A 17,761-nucleotide genomic window follows, 5' to 3' on the forward strand; every position below is an offset into this window, starting at 1 on the left:
AGGAGTTGAGGAAGATTTTTGAAGGGCATTTCAAGAATCTGTCCCCCTAAGATAACTAAGCTGAGATCTGAGTGAGATCCAGCTTCGCTGCGGAACCCTTGTGCGACTCCTTTCAACCACACGGCCAATCACCTGGAACTCCTGGAAGTGGTTGTGAATAGCAATTTTCAGTAATTCAGATCAGAGATTTCTTGTGAGCAGTAGATTTCACAGAGGCTTTGTAGAAGTCTGAGGTTAATGTACTTTTCTAATGTTTTCCTTTTTCATTTCAATGAGATTAGCTCTCTAGCAACAGGATAACAACCATTTTGTGTGACTGGCTGTTGTACTTGACCTGTAATTTTAACAGGCTTTATTTTGAAACTTGGAACACGTAGAGGCTGTCTGGCCAATCTATTACTGAGCTAATGAGACTTTATGACACTGATGGGCAGAAGTTTGTGAAGACCACTGCTTTTGGTGCTGAAAACAGTCTTTGTAGATGATGGAAGGTGTGGTCTGACTTTTTAATTACCACTTGGACATTGGCATGCAAAACAGGGAACTCCATCAAAAGCTTTATCACCTCTTTTAGCTCTCAAAGGTACAACTTAGTATTTAATGATAAATATTTTCATTCATCATCAAAAACGAAAATATATTGTGTTTATGTCAGATAAGTCATGGACATAACAAGCTCCCATTTATTATTCATTTGGGAGAGATTACCGGTTTGGCAGCCAGTGCGAATCAGTATGTAAGCTAATCTATTCATGCATTCTGTGCCTTGGTCTCTGCCACCTCCCGCTGTAAATACCTGACTGCATCCCACTGGTGCTGCAGAGAGCAAATCTGCACAGCACAGGGGTGCCCACCGTGACCACAGACAGATTACACCGCCAGTCCTGTTGTAGCAAGAGCCTTGTTATTAGCTAATGCGGGGTGGCTTAATGCATATCCCAGCGACAATCTGAATAGAGTGCTAATGCGCTGTTTTGAGTGGACGCTGGGTGGCTGAGAGCAGGAGATGTATGGGAAGCGTGCCGTTTTTTTTTTTTTTTTTTTTTTTTATTACAGGGAGGCAGACTGCGAGGTACGGCACTCGAGTTAATCGCTATTGATTCAGGCACTGTGAAGGTCACCTGTTCTGGCTCCGGGCGAAGTGTGAGCAGGAGCCACCGCACTGGTGCTCTGGTGGGTGCAGCGGAGAGCGCGACACAGCTGTGCCGCCCTCCTCTCTCCCCTCCCACCCCCCCTCACCCAGAGTCCCCACACAAACCCCCCACACACATTCCGAGCTGTGTAAATTAACACCAGATTCTGCTAATTGCAAATTTACCTTAGAGAATTGCTCCAGTCTGGCACGGTACTTTTGCCACATTAATATACTAAAAGCAGTTTAGATTGATACACACAAGTTAGATCCACGATTGTGTGAATTCTGTATGCAAACATATTTGCACATCCACAGTAGCTAAAATGCTTAAGCATATGTACACACAGTCTGCGCACTGAAATAAATTACCTTTTGAATTTCATATTTTATGTGTGGTTTATACTGTATTGATTAGAATGGTTTTGTTTCACATTGTTTTCTTGAATGAAATAAGAGAACATCCACTAAATTTAATCTTATAATTGCTCTTTTAGATATAATCGAGGTAATTATATCTGATTTTAGCTGTTCCTCAGTTTGCTATGCTCTGAGCATTCCTGTATATCTTTTTTGTAGAGGTGATGTAGTTGTGTTTTTTTGCCTTATTTATTTTTTTACTTGCTTTGCACACAACCTTATATAGACAATATACATAGCATGCATTGGTTTAGGCACTGTGTTATCCTTTAATACATTTATATTGTAAAAATCCATGCTAAGAACTGTGCTGTAGGGCATGTGGGGTTCTTTGGAGTAATTTGCTCCTCTTGGGGTTTGAGCATCCAATCTTCAGGTTACAGTTCAGCTTCCATGCTCTGCTCTGATGTTTGGCAATTGCTGTGTCCCTTGAAATACAGGAGAATGTTGTGTACAGTCAGAGACCCCTCAGTCTTTTCCCCCGGTTATATGTTGATTATGTGGCATGAGGAACTGTTCTTACTGACGTAGCTTATATGAGGCTGCCAGTGACGAGCTGGGGCAAGCGTACCTTTGGGGTGAATACATTAAGTACAGATTTCACAGCAGTCAATCAAAATAAGCTATATTTGTATGTGCAGGCTTGTTATGGACAGTCTCCAGTTAACCACCTCACTGTTTGTGCACTTGTCCCCATAATTTGACAATTTCATGCATGTAAGAAATCAGCGCGTATTCTCCAGATATCCATTTATCTTGAATCGATGTGTAATAGAGTTTAATTATGGTGAATAGCTAATCACATCTGAACAGAATGTCTCAAAAGGCATGCACTGACATTTAGGTGTGTGCCTGTCAGTTAGCGTGGAAAGTCAATAGCCGGAATGAGATGCTGTTGCATTGGTTACATTCTTTAAAAGGTAGTTATTCCCCATGAGATGCACCAATATGTGAGTATATCAAATCCTATTTGACTGCACATGTAAAACTTAAATATACACAGCATGCTTCACTGTCGATAAAGGCAACAGCAGAGGCCAAGTGAGGTGACAATGTTATATTGTTGTGGAGTTGTCATGAGGGACCAGAACGTGCAGCCGGAAGCTTGTAGTATCAAAGCCTTTGTAGAGCAGTGCTGTTGTACCCTTGAAAAAAGTTGTTTGTCTGAGCACTGTCGCTTCAGTACATATAGAAATGAAGAATATGCGTAATGTGAGCTATGTAAGTGGCCCTGGATAGATGTGTCTGCTGAGCAAATAACTATCATAATGCACAACACGTCAGGAAAATTGCTGTTTCGAGGGAAGGCACATCTTTCAACAGTGGTGACCCCCCCCCCCCTTTGCCTGACCCTGTGGGAATACCCGACTGTCGCTGTGGTAGGGCCGCACACAACTCCCATTCCTGGGGTTCGTACCCTGCTCCAGGGGGACTGTAGGAAGCCCGAACTCGATTTGCATGCAAAGACAGCCAGTCTCTCACAGCAGGTAGCAGGGGCAATGCCTTGGACAGCTGCCTTCTTCCCATCCTGCCCCGTAGTGGAGTCGCCTGTTCGTTCAGCGGGAGTCGCTGTTTGGATCACTGAAAGAACACACAATTTCACACTGTACAAGGGATGGTGTGGAAGCAGCAGAAAACAAGTATCCAAAAATCTAAACAGACATACATTAACTCAACTGTTTCATTGCCTCTGAAGCACCTGAGCACAGATGGTGGAGGCAAATGCTGTTCATAAAATTAGAAAGTGCCCAATATAAAATGCAGACCACCAGCTGTATTGGCTGATGACCGTCTCTTTAGGATAACAATATAGTATTTTTTTTTTTACTTTCAACTGCATTATTATTGTCTTTTCATACAGCAAGTCTCTTCACAAGATAAGAAAGGAATCTAAATATCGATTTATTCGAGTTGTTTTTCTCGTCATTCAAACTGACATTTATATCTTGAATAGGGTAGTTCTTAGTTATACGGTATGTATTGTATTTTGCTTTATACTCAATTTTATTAATACAGGATTTGATTGTAAATGAATTTAGAATATTATGTTTTGATGTGTTCTAATTTATCAGGGTTTTAATCTTGGTCTCTCAGCCACAGTTTCTGTTAAATATTTATTCCCCTCTGTCTCATTTGTAAGTTAAATGGGGTCTTCGGGCTTGCAAATTATTGATATTTAAACTGGTTTCAAATTATGTAAGACAGGCTGATCAAAAGAATAAGTAGAAGGTAATTAAAACATATCACAAATTATTCCAGCAGTGTTTAACATATCAAATAAAGTCTTACAGATGTAATCTATCTTCGACTGAGGCAGAATTACTTGCACTCTCATCATTCCCATTTTAATCAGACCTTGACGGGGTGTTGTACAGAGGTCCAGTCAGTCAGATAGGACACAAGAACTTTTCATTCATTTGTCGTTTAGTCAAAGGGATTTTTTATTACTACCTGTAAAGAACAGATGAATACAGTAGATGTGGCTCTGAAAATAGCTGCATTATTCAGTATCACTGATTTTCTGAGTGGTGGCTTACATTTTTTAAGTTCCAAATGAAGATTTGGGAGTAGAATCTTTAGACAGTCCTTATGCAATCAACAAAACTGTCCCATCCTCAAGTATAAAACGCCCGTTCAGCATTTCCTTTTTGTATCAGCTGTCCACAGCATCCCACCTAATCCCCATTTCCTCTTTATTTCTGTTCCTGTGTTTCATATCCAGTGCGGGCTGGTCACACCGTGCCCATGGCCCCTTCCTCAAACTTTAAGAATTGCACCCCTATACAGGGGTGTCATTGACAGTAATGTCTTTTATTATATTAAAATTCATACCTACTGAAATGCTATTGTTCCTATTGTCATCTGTTTAAGAGCATTAACTTAAAATATTTGATTGAATTCAGTTGGTGCATAAAAATAATGTAATTGCGAATAACTATGCAAATTATGTGTGCTTTAAGGGGAAAAAATAATGTTGCCACTTGTCCATCCCCACAAACTGCCATGAGGAGTAGCTACACATTATCAATTAGCTCTAACTGATTAGCAAAATTTATTGTAGTGTTTTATGGAAGTGAGGGTGCCTCTTGTAGTTAGCTTACCAGCACCTTTACAGAAAGGTGTACACCTCCCAGCGAGTTTCTTGGCATCAGTGACTGGCTTTTGTATGGATGTTAATTGAGTTCTCTCTCTGTATTTTATAATAAAATAACTTTCAATGCCATACACTGAGGTAGTAGTCATAGTAGTATTTTGTGTTCTGAATATATTCAGAAGATTGTGGAATCGAGACCAACTTGTTGGCACCCCTTTAATGTCAAGCTGTTGGTCTAAAGTATTATTCTGAGGTTCCCTTTGACATTTTTGGTCATTTAACATTGTAAGAACTGCATCGTCTCTGCTTCTGTGGGGACAATATGAAAACTGGTAATCTGTTTCTAAGGAGTAAACCATGTGAATTCTTTTGTAAACTCATTTACTTACAGAATTTGCAAAGAACATGTCTTTTCAATAAACAATTCTCACGCTATTGTTGCAAATAGAGATAAATATGTGAGTTTATTTCAATTTAACTTTGAGAACCTCAGATTGCCTCTTGCCTCTTGGAAAATAAATTGCTGTACCAGTTTCCTTCCCTTATCTCATGACCCAGGGAAAGGTTTTGTATACAAAATTGTTTAACTATATGTGACAAATTAAAAAAAAATTCTGCTCATGGACTCAAATTCTTGTGACTACCTGAGGAATAACAGCAAGGAAACATGACTATCTGCATGTGAGAGCAGTTCACTTATTCGTAGTAAGGCTGAAAATGTAATAGTTGTTACGCTGTGTGACATTTAGCTCATGCTCACCTGTAGCTACAGCTGCATTGCGGTTCTCCTACAGTACCTAGGTGTAAGTTGATCTTATGATCCGTAAGGTAAACAGGAAGAGTGTAGATTGTAAAGTGTCTGACCATCTATTTGTACGTTAGCCAGTTGTACATTAGGCTTATTTACTTGCAAGCAGATGCAATCCTGCAATACAGTTGCATACAGCTAACAGCTATTTTTTTCACACAGTTATGCTGAGTGGGCACCCACTGGAGGATAAACACTACACTACATGTCACTATACTACATGTTGCAGATTCCTCACCAATCAAAGGGTGCCCGAGAGTGTTGAGACAAGGAAATCCAAGCAAACCTACCCTCCCTTGTCCCTGGTGGAACAAAGCCAATTCATCCTCCTTTGTGGGTTGCTGGTCATTGATGGCACATGATGGGACTGGTTTTGATCCTGAGCTGTAGGATAAGGTCTGCATTCAAGATGAGTGCATCAGGAGCCCCCAAAGAGCGGCAGATATTTTACTTTTGTTGATGGATCAAAATCAAGCTAAACAGAGCTGTAATACTAATAATTCCTCCTATTCTTCCTTTGCAATAGCTGCAACTGCAAGTCTAATCAAGATTAACCAGTGCTTTATTAGTGATGCCAAAAAAGCGTGCTGGGAAGTGTTAGAGGAGTTACTTGATTATTTATCACATTTGCTAGTGTGGAAACACACAGGTTTGTCAATGAATTTTAACATTTTTGTGTTGAATGCTTGTGTGAAATATTGTGGCTGTCATCACATAAGCTAAAATAACTTACGTGTTTATTATTATTATTATTCCAGAGGTCTCATTGAATGCACGAGGGGAAGACCAGACAGCCTTTTCAAACTTCTCTGACCGGCTTGATTGCTTAATTGATAGATTGTCAAGTGACATTTGCTTTGTTTGGCTTTCATCCATGAATGTTCTACCGTGCAGAAGGCAAAAAATATACACTTTTAATCTTAGAAATTAAAAACACACAAAGTAAATCGATAAGCCAATGCATCCGTGCAAACCACGCTTGATGTGGCACTGTTACTTTGTAAAGTTTAATGTACTTCACTTAAATATTGAAGGGTTTGATTTTTGTATAGGAAACCATAAACTTAAAAGTACAACAGCCCTCAACAGATTTCAGTAGTGTTACCGTGTTTCACACGTACACTAATAAAAGGTCGAGATGCAGGCGTGGGCGGGTTCGGCAGGTTAAGTCTTTTCCTGTTCCCCGAGAGCCTCCCAGAATGCATGCCGCCTCCGCAGTTGGCAGTGCCTCTCCAGGGATGTTACCGCGGCCAGGCATTCATCGTAGTGGTCACTGACTCTGACACCTCAAGGTTCAGCTTAAGTAAGAGCCTGGTCTCGCAGTCCTCTTCATGTGAGAGAGAGGCTGGGAACGTCAGAGCAGAAACACATGACACAGCGCGGGGAAGGTGACAAACGACACAATGTGAATCTGAAGGGCACGGTGTGGCGTCACCCGAATCCCTGCGCGGGTGGAAATGCAGCAGACTGTGTTTTTCATTTAAGAAAAGGCAAATGCACTCTTGGGTTATCATGTCAACTGAGAATTTTCTGTTTTAATTTCACTCATCCTTTGCCACGAAACATAAGTGGGAGAATGATACAGTCACGGTGTAAATATTCTCTCCCCCGCTCTAGCCTTGTGACTTCATGTTTAACCAATGGTGCGAGAGTCACCAGGCGTGGAATAGATTTCATTTGTTTAGCCTTGGCTTCCTTTTTCTCTAGAATGCTCCATATGGCTATGAAGGTTTTGAAATGTCTCTTTGTAAATTAGATATTGATTCAGTGTGGTTTAAAAATGGCAGTGAATTGTTACAACTAACAATAGTCTCCCAGGTCAGAGGGAAAAAAAAACGAGTTCTGATAATGTAAAGACAACCTATTCCACATGGGAGCTGAATACAACAATATTGCATAAAGCCGGGGAAAGCATTTAAGAGAATGGAGGCTATTTAAATTGAGGCAAAACTATGATTGCTCTTCAGTTAGAAAATGCAAAGGGAAGCACATTTTCATACCAAAGTCAGAGCTCTCTGTTCACTCTGCAGGCGGCTTTGTTTCATTTGTCTTTCAACACTTATCTGCCTCTGAGAGTTGAATAATTGTTGAATTGAGCAGAACAATGACTTTGGTATCTGCTTTACCATCTACTGAGTCACATGCTGCAGTCAATATGTGATAAGAAAAAAGGCAATACTTTCCTCTTCTCCTTCTTCTTTCTGTCTGTTCTTATCCTCTTCCATAATTATGTGCCAAGGTTATTTTGTGATGTATTACATGTGGCTGTAATTAGATAGCAGAAAATGCAGACTGAACATTCGAAGTGCAAGGGAGGCCTGTGACAAGAGGTGGAAGCCAGGAGCAGCGGTTGTGTAAAATACTGCTTTATCAATATGTATTGACTCCCGGAGAGTAAATGGACTGGCCGGAGAAACAGGAACACTGCAGACATAAACCTGAACCCTGGCCAGTGAATACTGATGAGGATTTAAATGACGTTTTTATCGTGCTACAAAGTCAAGTCAGACTGACACCGTGTATATTAGTCATGAGTAGGTTTTCACACCCGATGTAGAATTTATGTTCAAGTGTTTGCCTTGCTTGGTGTTCTACTACACCCCCCCATCCCCCCTACCTCGTCACAGCTTGTTAGGGCCCCGAGCAGAGACACCGCAGAATAACCACTCTCGCCAGCCCTTGAGCAAGGAGTGCAGCATTTCAAATTTAAGGTGCTGTCCAGACAGACTCCGGCAGCAATGCCCCCCCCCATTAGTTATTTCAATATGGCAGACGGAATCAGACTCCGCATTCCGCAGTCACAGAAACACTCCTGTTTTTCTGACACTCCCATTTTCTTTTCTCATGAAAAATTGAAATGAGCCATGAAAAGACGGGCGGGGAGAAAGAAACAAGAGGAGAGCTTTCTTTTTCGGTCGGGAGGTGTTTGCTCAAGAGGGAAGACTCTTTGTTGTCAGTGGAAGTGTCGGTTGCTGGTTTATTTTCAGTGGCAGGAACATTATTACATCCCCCTAATCCCCCCTTTGTAGTTAAATGTGTGCTTAGTAGCCCGCGAGCGGGTTACGTAAACACTGCAAATCCCTTTCTGTTGGCGTGGGGAGAGGAGCACGTGGAGGAGGATGCGGCTCTTTCGTCTTCCTAATTCTTTTCAGGGAGCCTAAATTATTCAAATTGGTGTAAGATAATAAGTGGGAAGATCACTCTGTCCAGACGAAATGTGTCTTCCCTATGTACAGTATTTATAGCCACTCCTGGTGTCAGAATTCCCTCAGAGCTCTCATTTTGAACAAACCTGGCTTTTGACCAAGAGCGGCGCACAACCGGCTACAGTGTGACAAATTAGCAGGACCGCAGAATAAACCTTCAAAATGCATAGTGCATTATGGCCCTCTGGCTAATTTTAGAAAGGTGGGATTTCAGTGATGGAATATCATGGGTCAAAAGCAGAAAGTCTGACAAATCTGCTTTAGCTGGCTGTATACACAGGGTGCGTCAGCTTGAGATGATGTCACAGCAGTGCTTTCAGATCTTGACTGCTATAAATCACCACTAAGAAAAGTCTACTTCATAAACATAGCCCAGACAAAAAGAAGTGCCTTAAATGTCTGTGCTGGGGGGGGGGGATGGCATTTGCTCTATGTGTGGCCTCTGCTGCCACCTAGTGGATGTCTGGAAGTCTGCTGCCTTTGCAGTGAAAGCGGATGAAAGTGGCGTGTTCACTAAGGCGGGCAGAGGACATTTTAAGGGCATGATTTCTTCCTATTTCAGTTGTTAATTTATTACATTTGTAACATGATGGGAACAATTTCATTTATAACATGACCTAGTTCATATTAGATGCAAGGATGTTTATCTGGTAATTCCAATATTTTATCTTTGTACTGAAAGTTCAATGATGATGTGTACTGTTATTAGATATATATTCAAGGTGAAGCATTCATGTATGCTTTTGTCCAAAGCAACCATCACAGTGATAATTTACTCTTAGTATTGACCTTATATTTTTTTGCTACTACCCCGTTTCGTGCACAGAGTGTATTGAAAGTTCAATGATGATGTTTACTGTTATGAGATATATATTCAAGGTGAAGCATTCATGTATGCTTTTGTCCAAAGCAACCATCACAGTGATAATTTACTCTTAGTATTGACCTTATATTTTTTTGCTACTACCCCGTTTCGTGCACAGGTTTTAAGGACAACTGCTGTTCTAACAAACGATGCTGTTGAAGGTGATGCTTTGATATAACGTATGATGGATAAACTATGCACTGTGCCATTTATGAAAGTGCACTTGCTCCTGCTGCATTAGCAGTGAGGGTGTGGAGCAAAATGCTGCAGGCGGTGTTTCGAGTGCTGTGATGTTCTGGAGAGAGTCACATGCTCTGATTTACTACTGGGTAATGTCAACTGAATAGTGAGCCCTGCTGAGTGTACTCCTCATTTCCATTGTGCAAACTTCATACACACACACACACACACACACACGCATGGATGCACAAAAACGCAGACTAGGGAACACACTCACACACTGAAACACACACAAACACACGAATAGGTGCAAAACAGGCAAGGACATATGCGTGCAAGCACGTACACACTCACACACGCGTGTGCACATGCACACATGCATGCACAAACACACGTAATGTGCGCAGACTAGGGAACACACCCATAAACAACACACAAACACTCATGAACATCTGCAAAATAGGTAAGGATATACACATGCAAGCGTGTGTATATACATACACACACACACACACACACTGAAATATACATAAAATCTGTATTTCCATATTCAGAAGAAGGGCAAAGGCTTGTAGTTTGTGAGACAGAGCTCCAGTCAGGAGTGAATGCAGGCGGTAGGAGGAGATAAGGAGAAGCCATTTCGTAGAATGTTTGCACCTCTCAGGACTGAGAAGCATGTCTGGCCACATGCTGTAGCGTTGGGTCATATCTGACACAAGGCCTGAGGAGGGGACACGGTCACTTTCAGTCTCAGTCAAGAGGAAGAGGGAGGGTGTGAACTGCAGATGGGAAAAGATGCAGTAATCAGCAGCAGTCATATGGAAGCATTGTGTCCCGGAGTCATAGCTTTTTATCCAACAAAAAAAAAAATGCCTGAATTCAGAATCACTCCTGTTTCTTTGTCATGTAGGTTGTGGATTTTACTGGCAAATTGAGCTGAGCTGTCAAGGGATGCAGCCTCTCCTGTGTAGCAATATTCAATGGCACAGTCGGTGTAGATTTGTGTTCTCAAGAGCAGCGCGATATAACATAACGTAATAATCCATCTGCCCGAGTGACTAGGAGCAAATTCGCTGATCAAGAGACAGCCTTTAGTCATACATGGGAGCAGATTACATTTCAGAAACTCTTCAGGATACAAGCTCCTTTTTTGCTTAAACATATCTGTGAGATCAACTTCATGTGATTTGTCATCGTTCCAACTGGAAAATCAGGAGAAGTCGCACCCCTTTCAAGCTGAATCCTGCAAGCTTTCATGTTAATAACACCTTGCTTTTTCTGGTATAATTTGTCTCGAAATTATGTAAAGTGGCTCTGGCTTCAAATTGCACCTTCTCCTTCTCTCACATTCTTCCTCTCTGTCTGTTGCACATCTATTTCATTACAATTTTAAAATTAGGTCCTCTGAGGCAATGATTTTATCTCTTAAGCTATGCCTTGCACATGTTGGTGTTCATTCTGTGTGTATGTGTGCGCCTGCGTATGTGCTTCTGAATGTGCGTCTGTATGTGTGCATATGCATGTGCATATGTTTTTACATGTGTGCACGTGTGTATTTGCGTGTGGACATGCGCATATATGTGTGTGTGTTTGTGTGTTTGTGTCCATGTGTGCGTATGTGTGTATTGTGTGCTTGTGTATCTGTGTTGTGTGCATGTGGGAGTATGTGTTTGTGTGTGTGTGTCTGTCTGTCTGTCTGTTTGTATGTATTTGTGTATCTATGCTCTGTGTGTGTGTTTATGTGTGCATGTGTGCGTATGCGTGAGTATGCGTTTGTGCGTGTGTGTGTTTGTGTGTGTGTGTGTGTTTGTGCTCATGTATCCATTTTCTGTGTGCATGTGTGTGCGTTCGTGCATGTGTGCATACATGTATGTGCATGTGTGTGTAGGCAGGGGAAAGAGAGACACACTCTGTGGCACAGGCACACTCTTTGTGGTGCACTGCATGACCCCCCCCCCCCCCGCCCTGCTATCTGGCTGAAATCTGTGCCTTGAACACAAACCCAAGGCTGCATCCGGCGAGTCTGGAGCCTGACATTCAGGATTGTGTTTGGAGCGGAATTGAAAAACGCAGTGGGAGAGAGCCTGGCGAGCCGAAGGGGACGTAATGACATGTCTCCCGCTCTGTGAGAGGCAGAGAGAGAGGGAGGCCAGGTGAAATTACGCGTGCTGGGCTTTTGTGCTTTCCTGTCAATGTTAAAATCTCCGGACACGCGTCCGAGCTGACCAATCCGCAGAGGGAATAGCAGACGCTGAATCAAAGACAAGCCGCTATTGGCTATTTTTAGTCCATGCTGTGATTTATTCCATTTACAGTGTTGGCCTAATTTAATTGGGTGCATTACAGCTTTCTTCGAGGTAAAGGGACAGTAAAAAATGAATGTTGCATTTACATCAATGTTAATTGATGTTACTTAAATTTATTTTGACATTGGATTGATTTGCAATAATGTGCCGTAAGATTTCAGATCAATCATGGACCGTTCCAGCGTGGTGTCTTGCTCCATTTTTTCAGTTAAACCAACGCTCTTTCGTAAAGGTGCATTTTGTCTGAGTTACCTTTCTTCTGTAATACGTTGTGTCCAGGGTGCGCCCCCTCACATCAGTCCTTTAGAGATGTGCTGAGAGAGTCCCTTTGCTCTTACCATTTAACACATTTGATGCGTGGCTGTGCTCCAGGCCAGCCGAGTTCTCTGAAGGCACTTTGTGCCTGTGCCTTCCATAGCTTTCCTTAATATTCGCACTTACGTTGGCGAAAGAAATCTACAGTAGATAAACCCGCAGGTCTACTCTCGGGTCCAAACGATAGAAGTTCCAAACACATGTTAGCGCCTAGATTCTGTCCACTAAATTTCTTTGATTGTGGTTTTGATAGCGGAGGGTGATAAAGAGGGCATCGATCGTATGTTAGGCGCTGTCTGGCTCTCTGTGCCCCGCTCCCTGCCAAGCTGTTTGTTGCCACTGAAGATTTAGGGATTTTCTTTCCTGGCGGAATCATCCCCTTATTGACAAGGGGATGGGAAAGACTGCGGAGCGGAGTTATGGCAGGGGATGTCCTTGCGACTCTGAGATAGCGGCTCTTTACTGGCCGCTCTGAGCCGGGGAGATTGGCATTTTAATGAACATTGATTGGTTCTTAATTCATAGGACTTTATTCAGTGTGGCAGTGCACGTAAGTCAAGGGGTGGACAGAGATGGAGACAAGCCTCTGCTTTTCACAGAGTACATCACTTATATAGCTGCACGTATCCAGGTGCACTTACGTAAACAAGCACCAGCCAGTCGGGTGATGTCACCATCTAGTACTTCTCCTAGTCCCCTCTTTACTATTGTTGTCATACTTTCTCCTTCACGCACGCACGCACACGCACGCACACGCACACACACACACACACACACACACACACACACACACACAGTGTCTGTTGCTGCAGTATCTGTAAACTGGCCTCACAGCAACAGAGCTTACAAATATAAATCCACCTCTAACTAGCAGCCCCTTTGGTTTACCATAAGACATCAATATTTTTAGATGGTCATGGTGATAGCCGTTATGTTATTTGTGATAATATTACAAGCCCATATGGAACATGTGCTTACCTTTTGCTATTATTTTGCTATATTGTGTATAGTACAATCCATGCATGTACTGCAAATAGAAACACAGAAGGGCTTCTTCAGTCTACAATGTCAAATTAATTAATACATTAAGTCACATGTAAAACATTGCTCAAATCAATGCAAATGCACACCCCTTACGCAATCTGTCTGCTCAATCTCGAGAGCGCCGAACATTTTTTAATCATTCAGTTACTTGTTCTACACTGGGGTGGTTGTGTTTTTTGCACTTCATTTGACTTGCATGAAGTATTTCATCCAGGCATGTGATTGAGTAATTTTGGTATTCATTATGTCCTGACTTGACTCAGTCAGTGTACATTTTCCTCATGTACGAGATGCGCAAACCCTCACAGGCGGAAGAGCACTGTGTGACTTCTGTATCTTGTGGCGTATTTCCGCAACTGCCCCTCGCTCGTTTGTCAGTAACTTTGTGCTTAATTCATGACGCGGCATCAGTTTGATCTCTCTGGACAAGGGCCGTTAACAGGGACGTGGTGTGAGGAAGCAAGCTTAGCACACTGTTCCCTGAAAGTCTCCCGGAGTCTTGCCACCTAACAGAGGCATTGAGGGCTGTTTTCTGCTTGGTATGCTGCTTGTACCATTAGAATTGGCAGGAACCCTGAGTGAGCTGAAAAGCAACTAATCGCACATAATAACATATTGATCCGTGTGTAATTGTGGAGTTTGTCAGCACTTTTTTTGCTTGAGGGTTTCAGCATAGTTTTCATAGCTGTGAAAACTAAATGAATGCTTAAGATACCCAAACATTATGTTCAGTGCAAAATACAGATTTACATGTTCACGTGTAAGTGTGAATGTGCGTTAAGCATATGTATTCAGTATATTCCACACACGCATACACATGCATGCACATTGCATGTTGGTTCATTAAACTCACCTGTTTAACCTAATTTCTGGTGACCATTTCCTGTATGACTACGAAAATATACAAAGAATTTAGACAGTCACAGGATCAGAAGATCAGCTAATCTGCACTACTCCACACATTCTCTTTTTAAATAAAATACTCACCTGCTGTTCATCCCTGTATTACAAATTCACATGTCAAGGAGAACGACTTGGAACATTAGTTGCAATCAAGCTGTGTTTACTAATTCAGGGAGAAAGAAAACAACTCATAAAACACTAGAGGAAGGCTCTTGTCAGAGTACCCTGTGGCAGAGGAAGATTTACAAACCCTAACTACAGGGGTATGGATAAAATTAATGTCACTTTGCTCTGTTCGGTGTTATTAAGATTAAACTGTAACATTTTATAGACATGTTTTATACAGAAAAAAGTATCTGGTATGTAGTTGTTTTCTGATGTTGTATGTTTATTGTTCATGTTTAATCAGGGATATGGTTAAATGAGGATAAATATGGAGGCTATGTGTAGGTGTACATATGGGGTATATCTGTGTGTGTGATAAAATATTTATTATACAATAACATTAAATGTAAAAATGATACAATATCAAATTCATAGGCATGTTGTGTACTCTGTGGCCTCAGCATCTGGAAACGTTTATGTGCAGGTTGCAGGCCACCCTGAAAAGAGTGCTTTATAGTTCTGTGATGAGCTCACGTTCAGACACCTCTCAAAGTGTGCTCGTCATTTTCTATTGATTTTAAAATATGATTGTACGGACACATGGAATAATCATAACTACATTAGCAGTGCAGCAGCACAGAACTATGATGTTGTCATGCTTTCCTTCAGTTATGTACCTGACATTTTTAAGATTAGTTCAAGGCCAGAGGATTCTCGATTACTTTTATTTACCTATGTACATACATTTTTACCATCTACTTTTGTCTACATTTTCATTGTACTTTAATTTTTTCCCCCCAAATGCCTCCTTTTTTTCTTTCTGAGATTTGTGAGATTCATTTATTGTTTCACAGTAGAAAGAAACACCAAGTCACAAAGCTGTCTGTAAATGGGGGGTTTTCACGATCATTACAAACTATTTCAACTTGCAATTCACTGGAATTGCATCCATTCACATACACGTTTGCTGCATGTCCCCTTTTCTGAAGCTGCCTGCTGAAATAATTCAGCCATATTCCACAGCATATTTCTGTCTGTAATGTGAGACTGTATGAAAGTGTGGCTTGGAACAAGACAGGAGGTGCAAAGTAGCTGTAAACAACAGTGTTTTTTTTCCATGCTAGATTTTTCTTTTGCTTTTTTTTTTTTGAGAACCAGAGGTGTCAGAACAGACATTTCACGCGCGATTGCCTTTTCTAATACATTCCATGGAGTACTTTCCTGCTCACTCTGTAGTGAGTGACAAGTACACAGTCAGCAGCAGGCCAGTGTTTGATAAAAAGAGCTGCTCTTATCAGGAATCATTATCTCTCTGTCAAAATGAGTATTGCTGGATGCGCTATAGGGTGTCAGAGTCCCAAAATGTGCAGATGTGTTCACCATTTATTACAGCAGAAAATCTGTAACCTCTGCCATGAGAACATTTTATGGAACCAGCAAGAGTCCGAATAGACAGGTAAACTGGTTTCTGATATGTTGCTGTTGGGGGAATTCATTTTCTCCCAGGCAAGATTCACAAATTATTTTGAATGGAATCCTGGTGTACATGCAGCAGATTTGATAATGTATTTTAAAACATATGGTTAAAAATAAAGAAGTTTCTTAGACTTAATTCTAGGTACATTTCATATCTTCCACAGTAAATTGTAGAGGAATTGCTGCTGCTAAATATCATCTTAGACATTTTATGCAGTGTACAAAATGATATTGCAGAATGAAAACTATTTTAAAATTGCTCTCATTCACATTTAATGTGATAGTAAATATCAAGCACATAGACAAAAACAAAACAAAATAACCAGTTCATTTTGAGTATCAGTGATTATATTGGCTCTGTTGGTAGTCATGTCGATCATGTCTCAAATTATTTCATGTTGCTTGGAAGTCTGTAATATTTTCTGGTTTATGTTTGTGTGTTTACTTCATTGCATTATTGCTAATATGCCTGCCTATCTTAGTAATGAGAATTTGTCTGTGGACTTTTATTTCAGGCTTATTTGTATGGCTTTGAAAAGAGATAAATGAAAAAAGCAAATGTTTATACCACTGGTGACACACTGTCACATAAATAACTTCCATATGTTCAGCATGTTTGCAGCACCAACATCGTCTGATTCCATAAAAAAAATCCTCTGTCCATGTTCCACTGTGTGAAAGAGCCATTCTATCTGCCCACAAGGGACCTAACACCATCAAATATTAATACTGGCCTTACAAATTAATTGTGTTGTTTTTATCATGGTGTTAAAAAAACTGACATGCGAGTTTGATGCACTGCCAGTATCTTGCACGCTTCATGTGACTTCAGACTAGCTGTCCTCACTGTATAAATGTGCTGGAGGAGCAGTATGTCCTCCTCCTTCCCTGAAACGTGCTCTCCACTCTCCCTCCCTCTGCAGAGGCCTCCATCCTGAGCTATGACGGGAGCATGTACATGAAGGTGGTGATGCCCATGGTCATGCACACGGAGGCCGAGGACGTGTCGCTGCGCTTCATGTCCCAGCGGGCATACGGCCTGCTGATGGCCACCACGTCCCGCGACTCGGCCGACACGCTGCGCCTCGAGCTGGACGGCGGCCGCGTCAAACTGACGGTCAACCTAGGTATCGTATGCCCATCCTCCTCCCCGCAGGAAGCTGCTGTCTTTCCTTCCGCTGGTTTTTCAGTTCCTTTTCTTTTCTTTTTCTGTCTGTTCTGTCTTTTCGTTTTATTTTGATAATGGTAAACCTAGTATATACTTTATCACACAAGATAATCGTTCTAATTGCATGGGATTATGTGATCTATGTGTTAAATACTGGTTGGTTTGTTTATTGTTTATTATTAACCTCCTTTTCTATAGTCTATATTAATTTATAGATTTGATGTTTTTTCTTATTTTATTTATCTATCTCTAACCAAAAAGTGGTGGCCTATATAAACACGCTGTTTGGCCCATCTTTTGAACAGATATACTCATGTTCATTTCCACAACACTAGGAAAAAGTATGTTTGGGATAGTCACAGTACTAAAACAAGAAATGTAAACATAAAAGTTCACCCATAGTATGAACATGATTTTGAAATGCTATGCATTTTCAATAGAGGAATGAACCCTTTTTTAAAAAAATATGTTTTTATCTCATTGTTAGACAAAAATTTCAAGTGCTGTGACTTTCTAAATGTCTACTTATTGTTTATTTTCTTTTGCTTGTCATCTAACAAAAGTCTCAATGGAATATGATTTCTCAGATGTTTCTAATACTTTCATTTCCTGTCTCAGTTTGGTTCAAGTTGCTTTGAGTTATTTTGTTTCTTATTCTATTTTACTGGATACATATATCCCTTATAGCATTCCCTAGCTATAAAAGACATCTGCCATGCTATGTCAAAAGATGGTATTC

At 41.1% G+C, this 17,761-nt stretch overlaps 1 protein-coding gene across 18 annotated transcripts in view; it reads left to right on the plus strand.

Moving 5' to 3' along the window:
* Positions 1-17,761, plus strand: part of nrxn3a (neurexin 3a) — a 333,072-nt gene that overhangs the window by 104,108 nt on the left and 211,203 nt on the right. For all 18 annotated transcript variants that reach the window (XR_005005354.1, XR_005005355.1, XR_005005356.1 and 15 more), the window contains one exon: positions 16,778-16,981. Coding sequence is in view for 14 of the 18 variants with exons in the window: in XM_036541921.1 (XP_036397814.1) it covers positions 16,778-16,981 (204 nt within the window). In the remaining 4 variants the exon portion in view is untranslated. The remainder of the gene's footprint in view (positions 1-16,777; positions 16,982-17,761) is intronic.

This window comes from Megalops cyprinoides, chromosome 12 (genome assembly GCF_013368585.1).
Source record: "Megalops cyprinoides isolate fMegCyp1 chromosome 12, fMegCyp1.pri, whole genome shotgun sequence".
In the NCBI taxonomy this organism is placed as follows: domain Eukaryota; kingdom Metazoa; phylum Chordata; class Actinopteri; order Elopiformes; family Megalopidae; genus Megalops; species Megalops cyprinoides.